The 24,271-nt window shown below is 41.0% G+C and overlaps 1 protein-coding gene across 1 annotated transcript in view; it reads right to left on the bottom strand.

Annotated features, from left to right (window-relative positions):
* CREG2 (cellular repressor of E1A stimulated genes 2) overlaps window positions 1-24,271 on the bottom strand; it is a 34,360-nt gene continuing 10,089 nt past the window's right edge. The window contains exons 2-4 of the mRNA XM_073614775.1: window positions 23,883-24,052; window positions 16,308-16,421; window positions 1-6,741 (exon numbers count right to left, since the gene is read on the bottom strand). Of these exons, the coding sequence (XP_073470876.1) occupies window positions 6,600-6,741; window positions 16,308-16,421; window positions 23,883-24,052 (426 nt within the window). The 3' untranslated portion in view covers window positions 1-6,599. The remainder of the gene's footprint in view (window positions 6,742-16,307; window positions 16,422-23,882; window positions 24,053-24,271) is intronic.

Here is a 24,271-nt window from a genome sequence, read left to right as displayed (position 1 = left end):
TTCACAGGCAAATGTTCCACAATTTTATTAGTTTAAGAGTTCAGCTGAAAAAAAATCAATCAATTATAACAATGGCACATCAAAGAAATACATAATTTTAGGTATGTTTAGCAGAAAGTAAGGCTCTTGTTTAAAGCTAAATTGTGTAGTAAATCCTAACACATTAGTACGGATCCACAATAGGTTGTAAAAGATAGTCCAATCAAAAATGACTGGAGAGCACTATCAATAGACATCCACTGGTAATTCAGAAAAACATCAGAAATCATACTCACCTTATGTCAACAGCTACTTGTGCAGATACCGTTTTCCTGGCGCCAACATGGCAGCATACTACCACATGTATGCTGCCATGGATTGACGCCAGGAAAGGAAAATTACAGTAAGTATTTAATACAATTTTCTGTTTTCCTGGTGCCAACATGGCAGCGTACTTCCACACGTATGCAGCCATGGATTGGCTCCAGGAAAGGAAAATTATGGTATGTATTTGATACAAATTTCAATTGTCCCCTAAAAAAGGTTTTAAAAAGGAATGTGTTTACCTTTAAAGGGAATATTGCAACTATCCACACTGTCAGGGCTGTACTTGCAATACTGAAAGATATTACTGCTGGCCGGTCCTTAAAAACAGGAGAAAAACATAGATACCAGAGCACTATATAGAACAGCAATTTGCTGTAAATTGCAGAAAATTTGAAACCAACTCTCATAGTTTTAACGGAAATCTAAAGCGGACCATAAACTCTTAGGTTTTAGAGTCTAACAGATTCCTCCATCCACGCTAGGTAGCATGAATCACCAAATCTCACGACACGCATATTCTGACACGCGCTCCTGGTGGCTGTCAGAATACCTGAACACCTGTTGCATTTGATTGGATGAAGCGACTCCTTTATACCAGGGGTCTCAAACTGGCGTCCCTCCAGCTGTTGCAAAACTACAAGCCCCATCATGCCTCTGTCTGTGGGAGTCATGATTGTAACTGTCAGCCTTGCAATGCCTCATGGGACCTGTAGTTTTACAATAGCTGGAGGACCACCAGTTTGAGACCCCTGCTTTATATGTACCTGAATCCTCACTCGATTCAGCGATGTGCCTGTCTGTAGCAGCTCTCTCCCCTCTCATTGCTCACAGAAGCATCAGCGGGAATCATTAACTCCTGCTGCTGTCATTCAAATCCCAGGAACAGAGAGCGGAGGATGGGGCTGAGCATGCTGTGTGTTTCAATAGACACACACAGCCCTGCTTGGGATCAAGCCCATATGTCTGCCCCCATAGCAGACGGCATGCAATGGGGACACACAGAAGAGGAGGAGCCTGGAGTGCCAGCAGAAGTCCCTAGAAGAAAATATTTGGATCCGACCTGTGCATTACCATTGCACAGAGCAGGTAAGTATACCATGTTTGTTATTTTATTTTAAAAGTATTTACATTTACAAAGCTTTCTCGTGTCTATCTGCCTAGAGTTCAGATTTAAATTGGGCTGTGCAACAGAAAATGTAATAAAAAAACAAAATGTATCAACTATATTACTAAGACACAGTGATAAAAAAAAAACCTACAAAGGTTCTACCATTCCCCATTGTTCACAATTTAAAAACTAAAATATTTTGGCTGCAGCTAGACTTTAACAGCTACAACAAACTGTCTGGATTTATGTCCTTTATATCATTCTAAATAATGTTATACATACAGTACATTTGGCTTAAACATTCACTTTGTCTGTTCATATAAAGAGTAGAGGGCTGCAGACATACAGTATTTGCAACAATATCAAAGGTACTACATTTTTTTATTTACAATAATACTGTAACATAAATGAGTTGATAGCAACATATCAAAAAACTCACATACTCCTTGTGTCACACCTGAGCTCAATGTTAGCCTTTTATAATGGCGAGGGCATACATTCAGAAACATGCAGATAATTCAAAGGGAAAATATAGCCTTTCGGGAATATATATATATATATATATATATATATATATATATATATATATATATATATATATATATATATATTACAGTGAGGCACTGGCTGGAAGGATTGTGACAGTGTGACAGTCTATACTTGTATCTGTCACATAGGTGTCTCTCCTGCACATGCACCAGGATTTCTCTCAGAATTATAAGAGGTCCTGGATGCTGGAGCTTGGAGGCTTAGTAGAGCTTTGAGTGGGATAAAGCCTCCACTCATAGGTCCACATCCTGCCTCGTAGCCAGACCTTATTATTAGTCTCAGGTGTCCACAGGTCCTTATATGTGAACTAACTGATGCTCAAGACTCTCTCTCTCTCTCACTCCTGTTGCTGTGTGAAAAAGGCTGACTGCTTAAAAAGCACCAAAACAGTAAAAAGGCTGCCTGTTTGTTTTGTGGGACCCGTTAGGGGGCACCCTGGTATTCAGAAACTGACATGAATTCAGATAGTGGCTCTGATGAGCAGATGTTTCATATGTTTCATATGTTTTATGCTATGGAATTTCTGTACAAAGCCATCCTGTATTAAACTATCTTTGCTACCTTGCTGGATACGTAAGTGCAGAACAAGCCTGCTTAGAATGTTTCTGGGTGTCCCTGTCTTGTGCATGGTTTACCACTGCCAATACAAGTTGAGCCTGTTCCCCTTACCAATATATATATATATATATATATATATATATATATATATATATATATATATACACACAGTATATAACATCACTGGCTGGTAATGAATTTGAAAAGCTAGTTCCTAAATACTGTATATACTGTACGTATGTTTAAGCAGCCATATTTGCTTCATTACAGATTCAGTTTCCTGCAAAGTAGTAATGCAATATGATTGTACTTCATTGGCTCCCCTCTCTCAGTGCAATTTTTTCCATTAGGTCAATTAGTAAGCAGGGTTTCTAATAACATTCCTTTTAATACAGGTCCCAGCTAGAGGGAGCAGTTACAGCATGGCTCCCAACTGTCCCTGATTTCGAGGGACTGTCCCTGATTTGGAACAAAGTCCCTCTGCCCCTCTTTTCCTCCTCATTTGTCCCTAATTTTGGTCTGATCTATATGGTTGTATATAAAATGCATTACTTATCTATCAAAAAGCGTTACCGTGCCAAACCTTTCATCCAATTCCTAAATGGCTGAATTTGTAAATTCCAAACGCACTTGTAGGTTTAACCAATCATTTTTTTGTACAATTCTCTGGGGGGAGGGGGGGTAAGGGGGCGTGACAGGGAGCGTGTCCTATGCCTACACACTTTTGCTAATAGGTGTCCCTCATTCCATCTCAGAAAGTTGGGAAGTATGGCTACAGATCTATATATGAAATGCAGTGATCAAAATATAAAACAGCATGCACATAAAGTGTACAAGCCATGTAAAAAATTCAGGTAAATTAGGTTTAAAAAAAACTCAAAATACCCTATAGTTTCCCCTCATAATATAAATGGAAATTCCAGGCAGTGAACAAAAATATATTCAGTCTTCTGAGCTGAATAATGTCCAGAGTCATTCAACCCAGAGGAATGCAGACATACTATGAATGCAGGGTGTCATGGCCTTGCCCCCTAAAAGTATAATTAATACAGTGCCTTCAATAATTTATTAAAGCAGAGAGCAGTGCTGACATCATCATGTCAGCACCACTCTCTACAGCTCCAAGGACCGCTCACTGCTTAAAAAGAATAGGACCCGACTTACCACGTGACCAGCCAGAAGGCATCTAGAAAAGGTAAGCATATAAAATAAATGATACAAACATACTGGGGATGCCTCTATGGGAGAGATAGAACATGAGGTCAGGCAATTGACAGAGCACAAATGTTAGACTTTGGTGACTTGTAACCACTTACCTATTATCTGAACAGACTGACAATAAGTAAACCTAAACAAGGTGCAAATATAAGTTGGATTTAATAGTGGATTTTGAGATTTCTGCATAAGTTAAATGGGAACTAAGGTGCTGTAGGGGATCAGAGTAGTGGGTAACGTGCCATAATGTATGCTGTGCATACTTGCACATTATGGCAAGGGCTCTCCCATGCAGCAGTTCTACAAATCATTTTCAATTCTTTTTAAAACATACAGGGCCTCACATGAAAGTACCGTACAGAACAGTTTCTTGCTGCTTAAAGTCAATCGTTCAGGGAAAGTTGAAATTTGACACGTCTAGGAAGATTAACAAAGCAAATGTCTGTTTTAGTGTTAATATAGGTGTAGAGGCGGCTCTTTATTTAGGAAAATTAGGTGGTCGCCTAAGGCCTCGTGCTCACAGGGGCCTCACGGGCCACCTTACCACCAAGCAACAAATTAATAAACTGGTGTGTGCAACTTTTATTAATTTGTCACTGAAAGCACTAATTAAGTAGGCATATACTGTAGAAATTGGCAAATTTTTCAGCATGTACCAGTCTTTGTTAATTCCCCCCCAGCACGTTAAAGTATGCTCTGGAAGATGACAGTTGGAGAGTGACCATTAGAGTCTGTTTGATGGAAGATGATCAAGATAAAACAGTTCCTTTAAAAAAAAGGAATGCATGATATTATTTTTATGGTAATTGTATCACATATTAAAAATACAATATTGTAGTCATTGAATGTTGCTATCAACTTGCTATTATAGTATAAGAGAAAAGCCAATACGTTTTTAAATAAGGGTAATTTGTTTAGAGCTTTCCTAGAGGCTCTGAAGGTTGGATGAATACTGTGGGGGAATGTATAAAAGCTGAAGCAGACAGAATCTAGAGCAGCTGTGCATAGTAACCAATCAGCTTCTATCTTCTGCCTGTTCAGTTAAAGCCCCATTCTCGGTTAAAGTATTTTTGTTTTACTACGCCTCTCTCCCACCACCTTCTAATCCATACTACTAGGTATTTTTTCCTTTTACCTTGTGAAGCCAGATATCGTCCCTCGCTGCCACCAGGGATGGGGGAGAAGATGCATGGCATATTCAGAAAATGGAGCCCAAGATCGATTATGTCACCCTCTTCTGGATCCTAAGAGGACTTTGATACTGGACATCCAGTAGGAAGCACTAATGTGAACACCCGAAGAAGGACCCGAGCAAGAAGTAAACAGAAAATGAGAAGGCTCAGGCTGAGGAGCCATGTGAATGCAGCTAAACCACTTCAGCCCCCGCTCAATTCTGACACTTCTCACACGTAATAGTTTACATGTGTGGTGTGATTGCAGTTTATTTACGTGTGCGGAACCAACGCGTGCACTCACTTTAGCGCACAAGCACAAGGCCGCTTCAAAAACATTTTTATTTTATTTTTATACTGTACTATCTCTTTAAAAAAAAATAATAATTAACTTTATTGCTATCACCAGGGATGAACAACATCCCTGGTGATAGCATGGGCACTGATAGATGCTCTTTGCTGAGAGATCATGGGTCTATTGGACCTCAGATCTCTCTTCTGCCCTTAAAAGCATCAGTTCAAACCAAGATCGGTTTGATCTGATGCTTTCACAAGTTGGTAATGGCCTGTTTCCATTAGACCAAAATTGGAAGTGACAAAATACTCATTGCTTCTGGTTTCTTAGACCATAGAGATGTTTGGGAATGTTCCAGTCCTTGGTAATCTCTTTGGTCAGGCCCGGGATCCCTGATGGTATGGGAGAGCCCCGGAAGGAGGCGGGAGTGGGCAAACCCCCTTCCACCACCTGTAAAAGTGATCCCATGGCTAATTAGCTGCTAGGATTGCTTTTACATTATAGAGCATCGGGCAAAAAAAAATACTAGGATGATGCCTGTAGCTGCAGGCATCATCCCAGTATAACCCCTTCAACCTGGCAATGTACAGATACGTTGCAGAGGCGGAAGTGGTTAAGGTAAGTAAAAAAGGGCATTTAGATAGGGATTTAGTTTTTTGATCCAGCGATCAGAAAAATGATCTCGGAGTGGGGTTTTAAGCTGTAAAAATGAAAGAAAGAAGCTGATTGGTTACCATACACTGCTATTCCAGACTCTGCTCCAGACTTTCCCCTCTGAGTATACTCAGACATGCCAACATTGTAGCAACATCCTATAATCTCAGAAGACAAACATGATAATACCAGTTGTGATGCAACAATCTTATTTTCTACCCTGGTTTGACCATTTCCAATTAATTTACAGATTTCTATTGTGCAAAATTGGCTGATATTCCAAAGACTTATTACCTAGCTGGTCAAACTGAAACTAGAAAATAGGACAAAGCCATCTCCACGTGTGTGTCCAGCATTAGATGAAATGGGACCAGATAAAACAATCTGTCCTTAGCATATATACTTTCATAGATATCTTAAACCTGCTAACAAAAAATGCATTGGCTTGCCTGGCAGTCTTGAAGGCTTCTAACAGAACCTGTAAATAACCAGTATTTTTTTACATCATTTAACAATATTCACAATTTTAAATATATACACCACCATAACCAAATACTTATCATAAAACTGCCTGAAATATAACACTATCTACAGTTTATTGTACTTTGCATGTAACAGCCTGTCAACAGTAGTCTTGGTAAGCAAAAGGAAGTCAGCATTATGCTTCTAATCAATGATATTCCCAAGAATTTCCAGTGAGCGGGGTTATACTCCATGCTGTGTAAAAGTAATCTAATCTAGATCAGTTTGGGTTTACTTTGTAGTAATCTTCCAGCGAAAGGTTGTGCACTCCCCCATAGCAGTCTGTGACATAGATATGTTCTGCCATTAGCTTCATTAATAGGCAGTTGTAATCCTGAGAACACTTCTGCATATCAGGATGTCTGAAAAAGAAACAAAAGGAAACAGGACTTTGTTACAGCTAGGATGAATGCTAAAAAAGAAGTTTTTTTTTTTTTTTAATCATACTTACCTAGGTGGATGTAGCAAGGGTCCGATGCTGCATCTGATGCTGGCCATACACTATACAAAAAATCATCCGAAATTCGGTCATTTGGCCAGTTCGTTCGCTTTTCGACCAGTTAATGGGCACAAAATCAAAAATCGCTAGGACGTTTTTGAGCCGAAAAAACAAAGGACAAATTTGGAAATTTTCTGCAGAATGAACGATAAATTGAAAGATTAATGTGCTTCCCGTCCGAACTGTTTGCAGTAGGTATATGTAAAAAAAAAAAAAACGAACAAAAAATGGATTCATTTATGTCCACTGAACGATTTATCGGTAATTACATGAGGCACTGTCAATTGCTCTCACTGCCGAATGTTCTTTTTCGAAAATGGGTTCAGCCAATTTTTCGTATAGTGTATGGTCAGCATAAGACTGAGAACCGAGCAATGAAAGACCGCTGGATGCTTAGTTCTCAGAGCTCCCTGAGTAGAGAGCTGGTGACTGTCAGTCAGCAGCTCTCTGCCCCCCCCATGCTCACTGGAGCGCTGGGCTGTGGAGGGGGTGGGAGCGGATGGCTCAGCCTCTCAGCAGCTCGCTGAGAGGCTGAGCAAGGTGGCCATCCGTGGTCGTGGGCGGATCCTGACTTTATTCTCCTTCAGCCCAGGTTCACACTGTAGCAAACACAGACATTGCATGTGATTCGCACCCACACTGGGGTGCCGATCACATGCGATTCCTGTGAGGTGCGAGTTCAGCCATACAGTTGTATGGCTGAACTAGCATTGGGTTCTCAGAAAAAAGGTGCAGGGACTTTTTTCCCCCGCACTGGAATCAGATCACACCCATCCGATCAGATTCCTATCCGAATCCACAGTTCACACTGCAATCTGTGAATCGCTCTGGGGGTGTCATTAACATTGTATTGACACACGCAGTGGTTCGCAGAGGGCAGTGTGAACTGCATGCGGGAGAGATGCGGGAAACGGCGCTGGAATCGTGCTGGTTCCCGTATGGCTATAGTGTGATCCCAGACTTAAAGTGTATAAAAACCCTAACAATAAACTTCTCTTGTTTCTCTTGTTTGCTTTCTTTTGGTCAGTTTATCATAGCATTGAAAGCATTTTGTTATGTTATAAGTGAAAAATATATGTTAGGCCGTTTACACCTGACTGCCATCTGATCCAATCCGCTAGAAAGATGGGGATCCCCATCCGTCTGTTTTTAGCAGAATGTATTGGTTTGGATGTCGGAGGATGTAAACTGGCACATGTTCGTTTACATTTTCCGCTCCATAGGAGATAATGGAGGGTCCATCTGAAAAACTGAACGACGGACCCAATTGGTCCGTCTGTGTGAAAGGGTCCTTAATCTTCTCAGAAATTCAGAGGTGTCACATGTCTTCTCTACACTTTTTGTATCATCTCAAAGAACCCTCCTATCTCTTATCTTGGACTACAGAATGATTAGGCTTTATGCTGTAGACATCTGAGAGCCAGAGTTATTGAATAATGTAGCAAAAGAGAATGGCAAGGCTGACACCACTCAGTCTGCAAAAAAGCTGTGCGTTGTCAGCCTAGTAGAGGTCTACTGTGTGTATATACAGTAGACTTCCCTCCCCCCAGATTAACAATGGTCCTGTCTGCTATGCCCATGTGCTCCTTCATCCAAAACAGGGACTCTTTAACCAGTTCCGGACTGCCCACCGCACATATACTGCGGCAGGGAGGCCCAGCTGTGCAAAACAACATGCTTGTACGTTGTCCGTGCGACCTGGTCTTTGGTGGCGCGCAGCCGGCGACCTACTCCCGCTGTGATTGGACACAGCGGGAGCCAATCAGTGGGCCTGCCAGCCGCGATGGCCGCCGTCCTTCCGCGATCGCTGAGGGGAATGACAGAACGGCGGTCTGCTGATGTAAACAAAGCAGATCGTCCTTCTGTCAGACAGGAACAGAAGGATCTGTGCTTCCTGTTAATCAGGAACACAGATTGGACACAGCGGGAGCCAATCAGTGGGCCTGCCAGCCGCGATGGCCGCCGTCCTTCCGCGATCGCTGAGGGGAATGACAGAACGGCGGTCTGCTGATGTAAACAAAGCAGATCGTCCTTCTGTCAGACAGGAACAGAAGGATCTGTGCTTCCTGCTAATCAGGAACACAGATCTCTCTGTTCCTGCAGTGAGTCCATCCCCCACACAGTAAGAAAGCACACTGAGGGAACACATTTAAACCCTTAATCACCCTTGATGTTAACTCCTTCCCTGCCAGTGTCATTTATACAGTGTGAGTGCATTTTTTTTTTAGCACTGATCACTGTATTGGTGTCAATGGTGCCCAAAAAGTGTCACTTAGTGTCCAATTTGTCCGCCGAAATGTCGCAGTCCCACTAAAAATCGCTGATCGCCGCCATTACTAGTAAAAAAAAAAAAAAAAAAAAAAAGCCCTTAAATCTATTTAATAGTTTGTAGACTTTATAACTTTTCCGCAAACCAATCAATATACGCTAATTTTTTTTTAAACAAATATGTAGCAGAATACATATTGGCCTAAAATGATGAAGAAATTAGATTTTTTACATTTCTTTAAAAAATGTTTTTTTTTTTTTTTTCAAAATTGTTGCTCTTTTTTTGTTCATAGTGCAAAAAATAAAACCGCAGAGGTGATCAAATACCACCAAAAAAAAAGCTCTATTTGTGGTGAAAAAAGGACATCAATTTTGTTTGGGTACAGCGTCGAAAGCCCGCGCATCTGTCAGTTAAAGTAACATAATGCTGTATCACAAAAAATGGCGATAGGGGGTAAATCCTTCTGGGGCTGAAGTTGTTAATACAGGAGGTGTGTTACTGGGCAGATCACCAGGTGAAAACAGAGGAAGGTAAGCCTTAAAAAAACTATTGCAGCCAACACATCTAATGATTGGTAATCTGTAATATATTACATTTTTGGTTTTGGGTTTAATGCCGCTTTAACGTGAACAGTGCTTCACATTATTTACAAAGCTCTGTAAACATTCACTTTGTTAATAGAGCTACTCTTTTAGTAAATCATCCCAATTAACTTCCATTGTGAGAAGGAGCAGTAAAGCACAACTGCTGTGTAGTACTGTAAATCAGGAAGCAGATCCTGAGTAAGTCATGCAAAAATGGCTGCACCCATGTACATACTGTAAATAATTTAAATACATATAACCAAGGTTTACATCATTCCTTTTGTATGTTAAAAAAAACAGCTAAGACTATACATTCCTTTAGGTTATGAAATGATGGACTTTGTAAAACTAAAAAAAGTATTGGTTTCAAATGTAAAAATATTCAGTCTCATTGATAGTGATGATCAGCACAAATGTTTAGCTGCTTATATCATACCCCCAACCATCCCGGATTCGCCGGGAACGTCCCAGGATTTGAAGTAAATCCCTGAGTCCTGGCAAACAAAGTCTGAGTCCCGGAATGGAGCAAGTTCTAGCACTTGGCTCCAGGGACCTGCCCAGCAGGTACACACTAGCCCAGGGACCAGTAGCAGCTGTCTGTGGCTTGTGCAGGGTGCCTGGAGTCCTTCAAGCCGCATCCACTGCTATTCATGGCAGCTGGCATCTCTTGCAGTCAGCTGCCTGTCCAGGTCAGTGCAGAGCCCCATGAACCCGCCTCCACCTCCCCGGCTCTGATGTCTTTTCATATCATCAATTAATGTACACAAACGCGGGACATAGTGACCATGTCCGTATCCCAGAAGAACAGCCTTTACAAGCCATGCATTACTCTTAGTAGTCAGCCTATGCCTTTCCTGGTGCTGTAGAACTACATATCCCAGCATATCCAGGCTAGGAAATTGATATAACTGCATAACCCAAGCATGATCAGACTATAAAGCTTAGGTCTCACTGGGAAAATTACATCTCTACAACTTCAGTGCCCAGAAGAACAGCTGTTACAAGCCATGGGTTTATCTTAGTAGTAAGCCTTTGCCTTTCCTGGTGCTGTAGAACTACATATCTCAGCACAATCAGGCTAGGTAAAATATGTCTTTTATTAGGCATTAGGTTCTTAGTTTCTACATATCCAGCATGTAGAAACTAAGAAAACTCCCTGTATGTATTCAACTACTATAGAACTATATATCTCAGCATGGCCAGGCTAGAAAATCTGTGTCTCTTACCATATAGCCTATGTCTTTCCCGTTGCTGCAGAATCACATATGCCACCTAGCAACATATGGTATGTATTTCCCTAATTGTCTCCAGCTGCTGAAAAACTACACATGCCAGGATAACTTTATAACAACATATGTCTTTTATTAGGCATCCCATTGATTTTTGTCAGCTGTAGAATTACACATCCCAGCATAACCAGGCTAAGCAATATAGATCTCTAATTAGCAATCTGTGCCTTTCCTTGTGCAATAGAACTACACATCCCAACATCCTCGTCTAAATAAGTTTCACGTTTCTCCCACTAGAGAGGTCTAGCCTCTAAGTGCTGTAGAACTACATATCCCAGCATGTCCAGAAAAAGCAACCTATTTATTTGCATTCATCTTTCCAGCTGCTGAAAAACTAAATATTCCAGAACAGCCTTTATAGACAACATAGGTCTCGTATTATGCAGCCTGTGGATTTCCTGCTGTTGTAGAACTACATATCCCAGCATAGCCAGGCTTATCAATGTAGATCTCTGATTGACATTCTTTTCCTTTTCTGTTACTGTAGAACTACATACCTCAACAACCCAGTCTAAAAAAAAGTTTATTTTCTCTCCCTCTAGGGAGGTCTCCAGGTGCTGTAAAACTACATATCTCAGTAGAGAAAGACTAGACAATGGGGTTGGTTTACTAAAACTGGAGAGTGCAAAATCTGGGTTGGTTACTTGTGCAATGCCAGACATCGCATGTAATTTGCAGCGCACTGCTGTTCACATTACATGCAATATCTGTGCGGTGTGATATCAGCCATACAGATAGTATGGCTGATATCGCACCGCATTCGGTCCAAACACGCACAGCGATCACACATATGCGATCCGATTCATGTCCAAACTGTCAGTTCGCAGTGCGATATGCAAGCTGAACTGCGGTAGTCATTAACAATGTATTGACACTCCCCAGCGATTCGCATATGGCAGTGCGAGCTGACATGCGAGTCGGTGCGATGCAGAAACCCGCAGTGGATTCACGGTGTTCTCGCATCGCACAAGTGTGAACCGGGCCTAACAGCCAATCAGCTTCTAACTTCAGCTTGTTCAGTTAAGCTTTGACAAAGAAAACTGGAAGCTGGTCGGTTTCCATATAGAACTGCACCAGATTTTGCACTCTCCAGTTTTAGTAAATCAACCTCAATGTGTATCTCTCACTAGGCAACTTATGTCTCTCCAATGACTGCCTCGTATACCAGCATCCAGGAAACAAGGGTTTGTTCTTTTTTTTTTTGTTTGCTTTATGCGTCGTTTTATCCTTCAATAATTTTCTCATTATAAAGTTCAAGTCTTACACAAAATTATTGCAAAGATGAGGAATTGTGATTTTCCCACATTGGTTACTTGGTTATGTTTTCTTCTCAGGAAATGTTATTTTACGTTCACTTGGAATGGCTCCATTTTCTGCTCTCCTCAACAGAGACCTCATAGAAACTCAGCACAGAATCTCACAAGGCCACACTTATTGTTTTTAGCATTTTGGATATTGTAAGGGAGGGTAATAACCCCTGTTTGTTTTTTTGCCATCTCTGTCCTATTGTGGAGATTTCCCTTCACGTCCTGTCCCATGGCCATAGTAGGAAAGTGAAAAGAAAACCCTCCAAAATGAACTGAAAGTACATTGGCATGTTCCGAAATGCATAGCTCACAACTGTCCCTGATTTTGAACAAAGTCCCCCTGTCCCTCTTTCCTCCTCATTAGTCCTTCATATTGGCCTGATCTATATAGTTGTATATAAAATGCACTATTTGTTTTTCAAAGTGTTTCCCAGTGCTAAACATTTCATCCAATTTCTAAATTAATGCATTTGTAAATTTCAAAAGGCGGTATAAAGGAATATTAAAGGGGTTGTAAAGGTATAAATTTTTTCACCTTAATGCATTCTATGCATTAAGGTGAAAAAACTTTTGATAATACCGCCGCCCCCAGCCCCCCCCGTTTTACTTACCTGACACCTCGAAACTCGGCCGCTCGTTCCCGACCTCCATTCAGCCGATCAGCCTGGTCGCTGATTGGCTATAGTGGATGGATTGAAAGCAGCGCAGCCATTGGCCGAGTGGCCGAGTGATACAGCGAGCGGCTATAACCACCATGCGAGGAAGCTCGCATTAAGGTGGTTAGTTATTGCGGGGAGGAGCTGAGAGAGCCGCCGAGGGACCCCAGAAGAGCAGGTTCGGGGCCACTCTGTGCAGAACGAGCTGCACAGTGAAGGTAAGTATAACATGTTTGTTATTTTTAAAGAAAAAAAAAAATTTACCTTTACAACCCCTTTAATTGTAAAAAAAAAGCACTTGTGGGTCCTTTTTTGTATAATTTTCTTTTAAGAGGGCATCATAGGGGGTGTTACCCATGCCTATATACTTTTTCTAATAGGTGTCCCTCATTCCCATCTCAAAAAGTTGGGAGGTATGCTTATATAACTGGTTTGACATTTTCTAAAAAACTTTAGTGAGAATCACTGACATAAGCAGAACTACACAATAATGCCCTTAAGACAGAAAGCTTTTCAGTTTCAGCATTTTTTGTTACTGGGAAGTACACTATAATCTACAATACACAAAAGATCCCCTTATTTTTGAATTCAGAACCAAAAAGTATAGGGGAACAGAGATTTTACAGGTGATATATGAATATTGGAAATTCAGCTATAAATACTGCTGCTTAAAGGGGCACTCCAGCCGTTTTTGTGTTTTTTAAGAGTCAGCAGCTACAAAAAATGAATAAATACACTCTCCTGTCCCACGATCCAGGGATGTGCTCACCTGAGCCATCCCTTCTCTCCATCTGCTCTCCTCTGCGCTAGCATCTCAACTGGGGGCACCCGGCTGTGACGGCTTGCGGCTTCACAGCTGGGTGCCCACTACATATGTGCAAGTCGTGCTGTGTCTCCTGAATGGTCAGGCAGTCTTCTGGGATCAGAGACATGTCTCCAGAAGACTGCAGGGAGGAAGAGGAGAACTTCTGGTTGGATTGCCTAAGTCATCCGAGTAGAAGTGGGAGTGAATACCTCTCAAAACTAGATACCCTCTCCCCTCCAAAAAAAATGACCTGCTAAATGTGGCAGGGGAGGAGGGGGGGAGTACTTAAAAAGGAACTTCCCCTTTTGGGTGAAACTCTGCTTTAAAGCAGAGGTTCACACACAAATTGAACCTCCGCTTTTCTGAAACACCCCCCCCCCTCTGGTGTCACATTTGGCACCTTTCAAGGGGGAGGGGGGTGCAGATACCTGTCTAAGACAGGTATTTGCACCCACTTCCGGCATAGACTCCCACGGGAGTCTACGCCCCCTCCCGTCCCCACCGCGCTGTTTGCTGGGACACACACGGGTCCCAGAGACAGCGGGGACCAGTTAGGAAGCGCAGCGCGACACGCGCATGCGCAGTAGGGAACCGGGAAGTGAAGCCACAGCGCTTCACTTCCTGATTCCCTTACAGAGAATGGCGGCGGCAGCACCCGAGGACCGAGGGACGATTCGGTCTCGGGTGCCGACATCGCTGGACCCCAGCACAGGTGAGTGTCCTTATTTTAAAAGTCAGCAGCTACAGTATTTGTAGCTGCTGACTTTTAATTTTTTTTTTTTTTTCGCAAGATTCCCTTTTTAAGTTTCTACTGACTGAAAGTTGAAACTCAGTTCCATAAAAAGTGTTTACTTAAAGTAGAATTAAACATTTCTAATATAGAGTATATAACTTCCCCTAAAGTGGAGTCGCCTAACAATTTCTGAAAAAAACATGTTGCAAATAGGAACTTACAAAATCTTGCCTTCCTGCACATTGCATCCATTACTTCCCTTCTTGAGCACCTACAGCCTAATTATAACACATGCAGCATTCCTTTTTTTTTGTTTTTTTGAAAATTCTTTTTATTGAAAAAGTTTATGAGTTATAGGTACAAAACAGAGCCATTGGGGCATACCCCGGCTAACAGGTCCATGAGGAACAGTCCACTGCTAAAACATGGGGGAGCGTCATCTGCCAGGGGACCAGCTAAGTAAAAGTGCTTTTACTGTCCCCTAGACTGGTTAACCCTTGCAAAAAGTGTTTAGGATTTCAGAGTTTGAGAACTTCCCCAAAAAAGGGAAAGTTCCACTTTATGTAATCCACCTCCCCCGGTCTACATTTGAGAAATATTTTTTTTTTAGGGGGGAGCGAGTACCTGGTATTGATAGGCACCTGCTCCCACTTCCTCCTGGATCACCTAGGCAATCCAAGCGGAAGTTTGCCCCCACCCTCCCTTTGCCTGCAGCATTCTGGGACACGTCACAGGTCCCAGAAGGCTGGGGGACCATTCATATGTACAGTGGGAAGCTAGCTATGAAGCCACAAGGAGTCAGGGGCCCAAAGACTAGTGAAGAACTGGCACAGGTAAGGATCCCTGGACAAGAAAGTGTCCTTTTTATTAAAAGTCAGTAACTACAGTATTTGTAGCTGTTATTTTTTTTTACTAGGGTGAGGATCCTCTTTAACCACTTGCCAACCAGCCGCCGCAATTTTACTGCGGCAGAATGGCATGGCTGGGCGAAACGAAAAGTGACGAATGTGGCAGTGGATGGGGGGGAGGATGCAAACAAGCAGAACTTCCCATTTTGGGCGAGTATAAGTATAGGTATAACTAATGGCAAAACTTTTTTTTAGTTTTGGATAGAGTGAAGATTGATTAGAACGCTTGTCAGGTTTTTATGGCTGTCTGTGTCCCCGTTAAGGAGATGCACCCTCTCTATTTGTCCTGTTTACCATTTTAATTGAAACTGAAAGTAAAAGAAAATCCTAAATTTTGGGTTGTCCCCAGAAAAGTAATAGAGGGGAAATCATCCAATGGTGATCCCCAAGGAATTCCCTTACTTGCAGAGATTTCCTCTAACTTCCTGTTTGGCTATGGGACAGGAAGTAAAGGGGAATCTCCTCAATGGGACACAGACACCAAAAAGAGGGGAAATTTTGTGTGCCATAAAACTAACTTTAGTGTATTTTTTTACTGAAATTGCGTTTCCTAGACCTTTACGGTAATATTATGTGACAATAAAAATGGAACTACCACTATTTTATTCTCCAGGGTGTCTGTTTTGAGAAAATATATAATGTTTTGGGGATTTTATGTAATCTTCAGGCCTAAAATTATTTTTGAAGCATGTGTGCAAAAATAGCTCTGGTAGCAAAAGGGTTAAAGCTCTACTAATTTATGTTAGTTCTGACAGTATGGAAAAGGGTATGTTTATGAAAATCAGATTAGCTTAGCAGGAAGATCCTGCAGAAATACTATATTTATCTGGAAATTACATAATATACAGTATATATTTTTAGATCCACAGGAAACAAACCTGGCAAAGAGAGCTTTCTTGGCAAAGTCGACTCCATCTGGTGGTACAGTTACCATCTGGCCTATTAGGGTTAGTGCAGCACACTGTGGCTCTTGTGGCTGTGTAAGCACCTTTCTGTAAGAACAGAAAACAGAAGTGTTCATTATATCATCTTATGTCAGATGTATATTTCAGAAAACATCAGTTTATATTACATAAAGCAAATATTAGTATGTTGCGGTGTCTTAAAATAATGCATAATTACATTACTAGGAACATTTTTCAGAAACATTTCTGTGCTTACACGGGCATGATATTTTATTATAAATTATTTCAGTATTTACCTTTAACTATTTTATACAACTTCTATTTTTTCATTTTGCTCTTTTTTACTAAATGTGCAGGTATGTAGATATGCCATTAACAAGAGCTGTCAGTGCTATGCTAGCTGCCTGGAGGTCATGTTGACTCTCTTGCTTTAGTACTTGAAGAACAGGTGTGTGGTTAAATTAGAATCCTGGGATCGATCTACATAATCTTAAAAACTGCTCCCACCGCCTTCTAACACTTATACATAGTTACATAGTAGATGAGGTTGAAAAAAGACACAAGTCCATCAAGTCCAACCTATGTGTGTAATTACATGTCAGTATTACATTGTATATCCCTGTATATTGTGGTCGTTCAGGTGCTTATCTAATAATTTTTTGAAACTATCGATGCTCCTCGCTGAGACCACCGCCTGTGGAAGGGGATTCCACATCCTTGCCGCTCTTACAGTAAAGGACCCTCAACGCAGTTTAAGGTTAAACCTTTTTTCTTCTAATTCTAATGAGTGACCACGTGTCTTATTAAACTCCCTTCCGTGGAAAAGTTTTATCCCTATTGTGGTTTCACCAGTACGGTATTTGTAAATTGAAATCATATCCCCTCTCAAGCGTCTCTTCTCCAGAGAGAATAAGTTCAGTGCTCGCAACCTTTCTTCATAACTAATGTCCACCAGACCCTTTATTAGCTTTGTTGCCCTTCTTTGTACTCACTCCATTTCCAGTACATCCTTCCTGAGGACTGGTGCCCAGAACTGGACAGCATACTCTATGTGCGGCCAGACCAGAGTCTTGTAGAGTGGGAGAATTTTCGCTTTATCTCTTGAGTTAATTCCCTTTTTAATGCATGCCAATATTCTGTTTGCTTTGTTAGCAGCAGCTTGGCATTACATACCATTGCTGAGCCTATCATCTACTAGGACCCCCAGGTCCTTTTCCATCCTAGATTCCCCCAGAGGTTCTTCCCCCAGTGAGTAGATTGCATTCATATTTTTGCCACCCAAATGCATTATTTTACATTTTTCCACATTAAACCTCATTTGCCATGTAGGTGCCCACCCCATTAATTTGGTTAGATCTTCTTGCAAGGTTTCCACATGCTTCGGAGAAGTTATTGCCCTGCTTAGCTTAGTATCCTCCGCAAATACAGAGATATACCCTGTGAAAGAAACTGGTGACCTACACAATAGGGATAAAACTTTTCAGTGGAAGGGAGTTTAATAAGACACGTGGCCACTCACTAGAATTAGAAGAAAAAAGGTATAAAAAAAATAATGCATATACCTACCTACAGGGGAGAGGAGAGAATGCTCAGACAACAGCGGGTAATGCCTGAGCTGTGACATCATCCCTAGGCTTACTATGGACCATCCGTTGTTGGCGTTGTTGACATCAGGCACCAGCCTCATGGGTGGCAAGAGACTCCATGCTATACTTCTAACAAGGATTATATGTTTTGTGAGTGATGATTCTATTTCTGAGATCCCCCTCTCTACTGCAGCATGATAATACTTCAATAGATGAGCCAGCCTTATAAACTGAGTCCTTGTAGGCTTGTTACTGTCTCTCCCTTCCTTCTTCTCTTTAAGGGAACCCACCCCCCCCTTTCCACCTCACCCTTGAGCCTTTCATCATGCAGCGCCAACTCATCTTTAATTCGCACATTGTGTTATGCAATTATTTTTACCCTGATCCCTGAAAAAGCTCTTCGTGAAATGCGTTGGGATGCATCTCCTGCTGCATATCTACCTCATTCTTGAAAGATCTGCAAATCTCTGCTGTAGATGTGTTTGTTTATTCATGATATGCTAACATACTGAGGTTGATTTACCAAAATTGGAGAGTGCAAAATCTGGTGCAGCGCTGAAACCAGCTTCCATTTTTTTCCTGTCAAAGCTTAATTGAACAAGCTGAAGTTAGAAACTGATTGGCTACCATGCACAGCTGCACCAGATTTTGGACTCTCCAATTTAAAGGAGCAGGCTATGTATTTTTAGTGAACTCTTGGCAAAGCTTGTGAAAATTACACATAATAATAAACATAATAAATGAAATTATGATCGCCTCAACATTCACCTGTTTTGCTTGCTGTAACCCGCCCTCCGAGCCTGTACCGCTGGATTCCGTTTGTGATGCTGGGAGGAGTCTTGCAGAGCTAGCACATCACTGCCGTTCCCTCTGCATCTCCCACATGGAACTACAGTTCCCATAATTCAAATGGCAGTGGAGAGTGGCATAGGCGAAACATGGGCAGGGCATAGGCGGACTCGATGTGAGAAGAGTGAGAGGAGCCACAGCGTGTCTTCTAGGTTGATTGGCACACTGGTGCGTTCTAAGGAAAGGAAGCAGCGCCCTCTAATGACGTTACGCCGCCGCGCTGTAGTCTCTTAACAGCAGCATAACACAAAAGGGGACAGCGTAATGATTTGGAAAACCAGAAAGCTTCATTGTCCATACCAGTGGTTCTCAACCCTCTCCTCAAGTACCCCCAACAGGCCATGTTTGCAGGTTTTCCTTTATCTTGCACAAGTGCTTTAAATCAGAATCAAAGGCTTGGTATTTTGGACAGCTATTTTATCTAAGAGAAATTTCCAAAACATGGCCTGTTGGGGGTACTTGAGGACAGGGTTGAGAACCACTGGTCTATACCATAACGGAAGCTGACAAGCTGGAGGGGGAGCAGGTACATTTATCCATCTACTTGCATTCAGATTACATACAAAGGCAGATATAGTGTACATCATAATGACTTTTATTAAATATTGATTTTTAATTTTTGACCTTAGCGCTACTTTAAGTAAAACAACCCCAGTGTGTTTTTCAACGATAAATGTCAGGCTGTATGGCAGAAGTTAAGCTTAGGGCATTTGTTTGTTGCATGTATGTTAACCTTTTGCATATGCTTATATGAAATGCGCTAAGTATGTTTTAATCATGTATAATACATTTTTGTATTTTTATGTATAAAGTTTGGTTCTTTGGGGGAAGTATCTTCACTTCTTAAAAGTCCCACCTTTGGTTCTTTATTCTGTGTTACACTGCATTGATAGGAATGTTGTGCATTCTGTACTAGCCAAAACCAATTGTTCTTATTCCAAGGTGAAAAACAAATGTGACTGCACATATACAGTATAGTAAGATGGCAAGGTCTTTCTAAAAAGAAATTACAGAAATATAGCTTACAGGAGTACATACCTATATGACCAGCTTAGTCTTTCACAGTTATACACAGGCCCATTTTTGTAGCCTATTAAGGCAAATAGCTTTTGTTTTTTGTTTTTGAATTTTGCTTTTTTAAGGACAAAATGGAATTTTAAATCAGATTTTGAAGATTGTTTCTTGTGATATCATCTTACATTTTGCTGCCAGAACAGAATTGGGCATTTTCTGATCTAAAACAACTCTGCATTAATCAACAGTCTTCAAAACAGGAATAGAGAATTTGAGAACATTCTCTTGTTTTATTACATAACATGTTCCATTGAATACCTGTAACAAATAAATAAATAATGTCTGGCAAGGCTTTTCAAATATTCAAATATCCAATATTTCTAAAGAGAAAGTTTTTTTTTTTTTTTTTTTGCAGCTTGGGAGATAAACATGAGAAAAATGTGTCAATCATTGTTTAAAGTACAATACATTTAAAGGAAGGTGCAGATGGTGTCATTTCCATTCAGTAGAAATGTCTGCTACTGTTTAAATAATGTTATTTTTTGCAACCTCTGAGTCATTGGGGCTTTTTTCTAAAGTGAGAAATTAGGTGATGTAAAAATGTTGGTATTTGAAATGTTACAGGAAAGAAAAATACATAATTGGATGTTTGATGTAAATATAGGTTCACAACGCTTCATTTCTCAATTTAGTACATCAGGCCAGTTTTATGGTTTGGAAAATTGTAGATTGACTTCTGTACAGCTGCTCTGTTGGAAACTTTCTGCTCGATCAGCAGCACTGGCCATAGCCGGCAGCACTGATTAGTGCATTCTGATGGTGGGGAAGTTAAAGACAAAAGTATTTCTGTTCTGTAACAACAAAGGGCAGTGGGGTCTGTAGGCCTGGACAACTGCCCCTGGCCGCAACCACACAAAGCTGTCATTATTGCATCTATCTATAATTTCCAAAGGTATCTGAGTGGAATCTGGGTGGTTTCTGGACATGTGTTATTGGGCAGCTTCAAGTAAATCCAAATCAAGTTTGGAAACTGACAATAGCGACAGCATCAAAAGAATCATTCAATTCATAGCTTCTCCGTATTCCTTAGATGGCAAGGAGAATTATTTAAAGTACTTGCATGAAGGGTTAACAGAGCATGGATAATTTTCTGAATGGTGACAGAGGGGTAGTGTAGAAAGAGTAATGATGTTAAAATAAAGAAAGCAGAATTGGGAGTAGAACTGTGTGCACTAGCTGTGTGTTAATGTGCTCCATCATGATCAGTGTGCATGTGGTTTATTTCATAAAATTAGGTTATAAGGCCCAGCTCAGAAAAAAGCCTGGCAGGGCAAAATGTCTACCTGGGAGTACCTATGACATGGAAACTTTCCCTGAGGTGTGCTACACTCTGGCTATACAAAAAGTTGGCCTCAAACAATGGCTTTCTATATCCCCAAGTCTGAAAGTCCATGGCTTAAGGACAGGAATACATGATTGTCATTTATAACTGTATACTGGGGGGAATACATAAAGGGTGGCCCACTCTGTTTACTTTACCGGACAATATCCAGAGGTGTTAGTCACATGATCCCCACTGTTACAGTAAACAAAGACAGCTGAATGTGCCCAAATAAATCACTGGTTGTTAGGATGACAGCTGGTGCCGGCTCCCTAACAACCAGGAGGAAGCTGTCACGTTTAGCAGATGTTTGCACAAGATTATCCATAGACTGCACACAGTGCAGAAGTCTCCCTCATACTATATCCCCTGTTGGTCAAATATTCTTAACCTATTAGGGTGGCCATATTTGGGTTGTTTTCTTCAATCAGCCGCCCAAATCGAACCGATTCCTCCATCCACACAAGCAAGGTGGATGGAGCAATCTTGCCTGATGTGCTACTATATTCTGACAGCTGGGATAGCGGGGGCCACTTACAGCAATCACATGTCAGTTGTACACAATGGCTTTTATTCATAGCCATTCATTGTGTACTATTGTGATCGCTGTGATTGGCCACAGTGATCACATAGTACATGGGGCAATCACAGTGGACCTGTACAATGTGATAGCTGTGGCCAATCACAGCTATCATGATAGTACACAATGGCACATGAATGGATGCCATTCATAAAAATGATTGCTTATAACAGTGATTAGATCATCACTGTAATAAGCAATCATAGTGAAAAAAAAACATCCGGATCACCTCCCCAGAGCATTACAGTGTCACTATGGTGCCTCAAATGTACTTGCCTCAATTTATAGCACTTAGTGTGAATCCTGTCTGCTTCCTCCTTCCTCTGAAATCTGTATAATCCACTCCTGACAGTTTATTCAAGAATCCCGGGAGATGTCCCCACCCCACCAGCACATAGCAGGTGACTGACAGCCTTAGCTATGAGACTAAGTAGAAGGGGGTGTGTGACTGACAACCTTAGCTATGAGACCGTGTAGAAGGTGGTGTGTCCACCACTCAGGTTTCAGATTAAACTCAGCTCTGTGCAGTGTGCTGTGCAGAGTGTGACATCAGATCCCCTTCCCCTGCCTTTTGCAGCTAGGAAATGCTGTGTACACTCTGTATTTTGAAGGGCTGTGGAGAAGAGATAGCTGCAGATAAACAGATACAGCTTATGCGGGCTGATTTGCTTCATCATTGTGTATCACCTGAGGCTAGGCACTTTAATGGGTATATGTAAGGGTTTATTATCACTTTAATCAATCTTATTTTGGGGTATTCATTTTTCATGGTCCATGTAGCTAGGGGCCTGGTAGCGGAGTGTCATTTGCCTACATTATGCTATAATGTTTCCTTCTCTCCATCTTAAAAACTTGGGAGGTTTGCAACTGCAGAGACTTTCTTTCACTTTTTACTGAGCCATTCTGCATGGTTCTTTACAGAGCTGTCCTACCACAATTTTAGTTAACAAACAAGTTTAGTCTTTCTCATAGTGCATTCATAGGACCATAACTAAGATATGATACATACAGTATTATATTTCATAGTTTATGTATGTAGTTTTGTTCATTACAATGAAATACAATAATATACAGTATATGAATTTTCAAGTTCTTGATGCGTTTCCTTGATCATTATCTACTTCAGAGAAACAATGGTATGTAGTGTCACTCTCATTATTGGTTGCACATCTTCCTTCATAGAGATGCCCCTATCTAGATATCAAAGCTCCCTAATGGGCAGAATTTACTACCCACTGGAAAAAAGTATTACAGAGACCTCCCCAGGTCAGAATTTATGCTGTTTTGAAAAGTATTTTAACATGCTTTGATAAATATTTACCAAAACTGGTGCACACAGAATCAAGTGCAGCTGTGAATAGTAACCAACCAACTTCTAGGTTTTACTGTCAATGCTGAATTTAACAAGCTGAAGTTAGAAGTTGACTCGTTACTACGCAAAACTGCACCAGATTTTGTGTGCACCAGTTTTAGTAAATCTCCCCCAATAAATATATGTTTTTAAGGAATATATGTTTCATCATTTTGGAATGGTAATGCCCAGCTCTGGTCACCTCTTTGTGATTAATCACAATCACTGAGAGTTAAAAGTGATCACTTGAAACCCTAATGTAACCCTAAATATAGTCCTAAATGGCTGAACTGTCACCCAAACATTGTTTCAGGCATCAAGCTGTTGGGGTTGTATTGGACCATTTTTGGCCACCCTAAGGCCCCATTCACACCTGAGCGTTTTGTAGCTTGAAGCCTCAAGCTACAAAACGCTGGTGGGGAAAAAATAAATTATTCTCTATGGAGATGATTCACATCTCCACTCCAAAATGCTTGAAGCCAGAAGCCCCAAAACACCTGAAGCTCAAACAAGTTCTGGAACTTTTTTTTTAGGCAGATTACAGGTGTTTTTTCTGCTTTTTACATTGGTGACCTTTTCACCTGTACAAAATTGCAGCAAAAACATGTCAAAATCTTGGTAAAATTGCACGACTTTCTGCCTGAAAAACGCTACGCTCAAGTGTGAATGGGGCCTTAGCCTCTGTGTCCCAACTGCATTGTACAAAAATTGTGAAAGAAAGCAGAAAGTTGGTGAAGCTAGGAAGTACTTTTAAAAAAAAGATAAATTTACATGTGGTTGGGATTACCTGCACATGTCACCATCTGGATCTGCAAATGTGAAAGAAATAACTGGATTCTTCGTTAAATCAGAGATGAAGCTTGCCTTAGGAGTAACATAAAACAACGGAACACCAGTGCTGTTATGCATAGGACCATCACTTGTTAGCAGAACCTGTCCAAAAGGCAGTCCTTGAATCTGAAAAAAAAAGGCAACTAAATATGACAATTATAACTTATTTCTCCAAAATATATATGTTTAAAAAAAATCAAACACTTTACAAAAGAAAGACTTAGCTGATTAATTTACGTATTACAAGCAGGAATGCAGCTTAGCCCTTGCTTCTTGGGGGCACAAATGCCTACCAGTCCTAGCCACATCTAAATCTCCTTACCTTTGCCATCACTTTCAGCAAGT

The sequence above is a fragment of the Aquarana catesbeiana genome, linkage group LG02 (genome assembly GCF_042186555.1).
Source record: "Aquarana catesbeiana isolate 2022-GZ linkage group LG02, ASM4218655v1, whole genome shotgun sequence".
Taxonomy (NCBI): domain Eukaryota; kingdom Metazoa; phylum Chordata; class Amphibia; order Anura; family Ranidae; genus Aquarana; species Aquarana catesbeiana.
The sequence above is the reverse complement of the archived record's forward strand: the minus strand, read 5'-3'. Positions and strand labels throughout refer to the sequence as shown.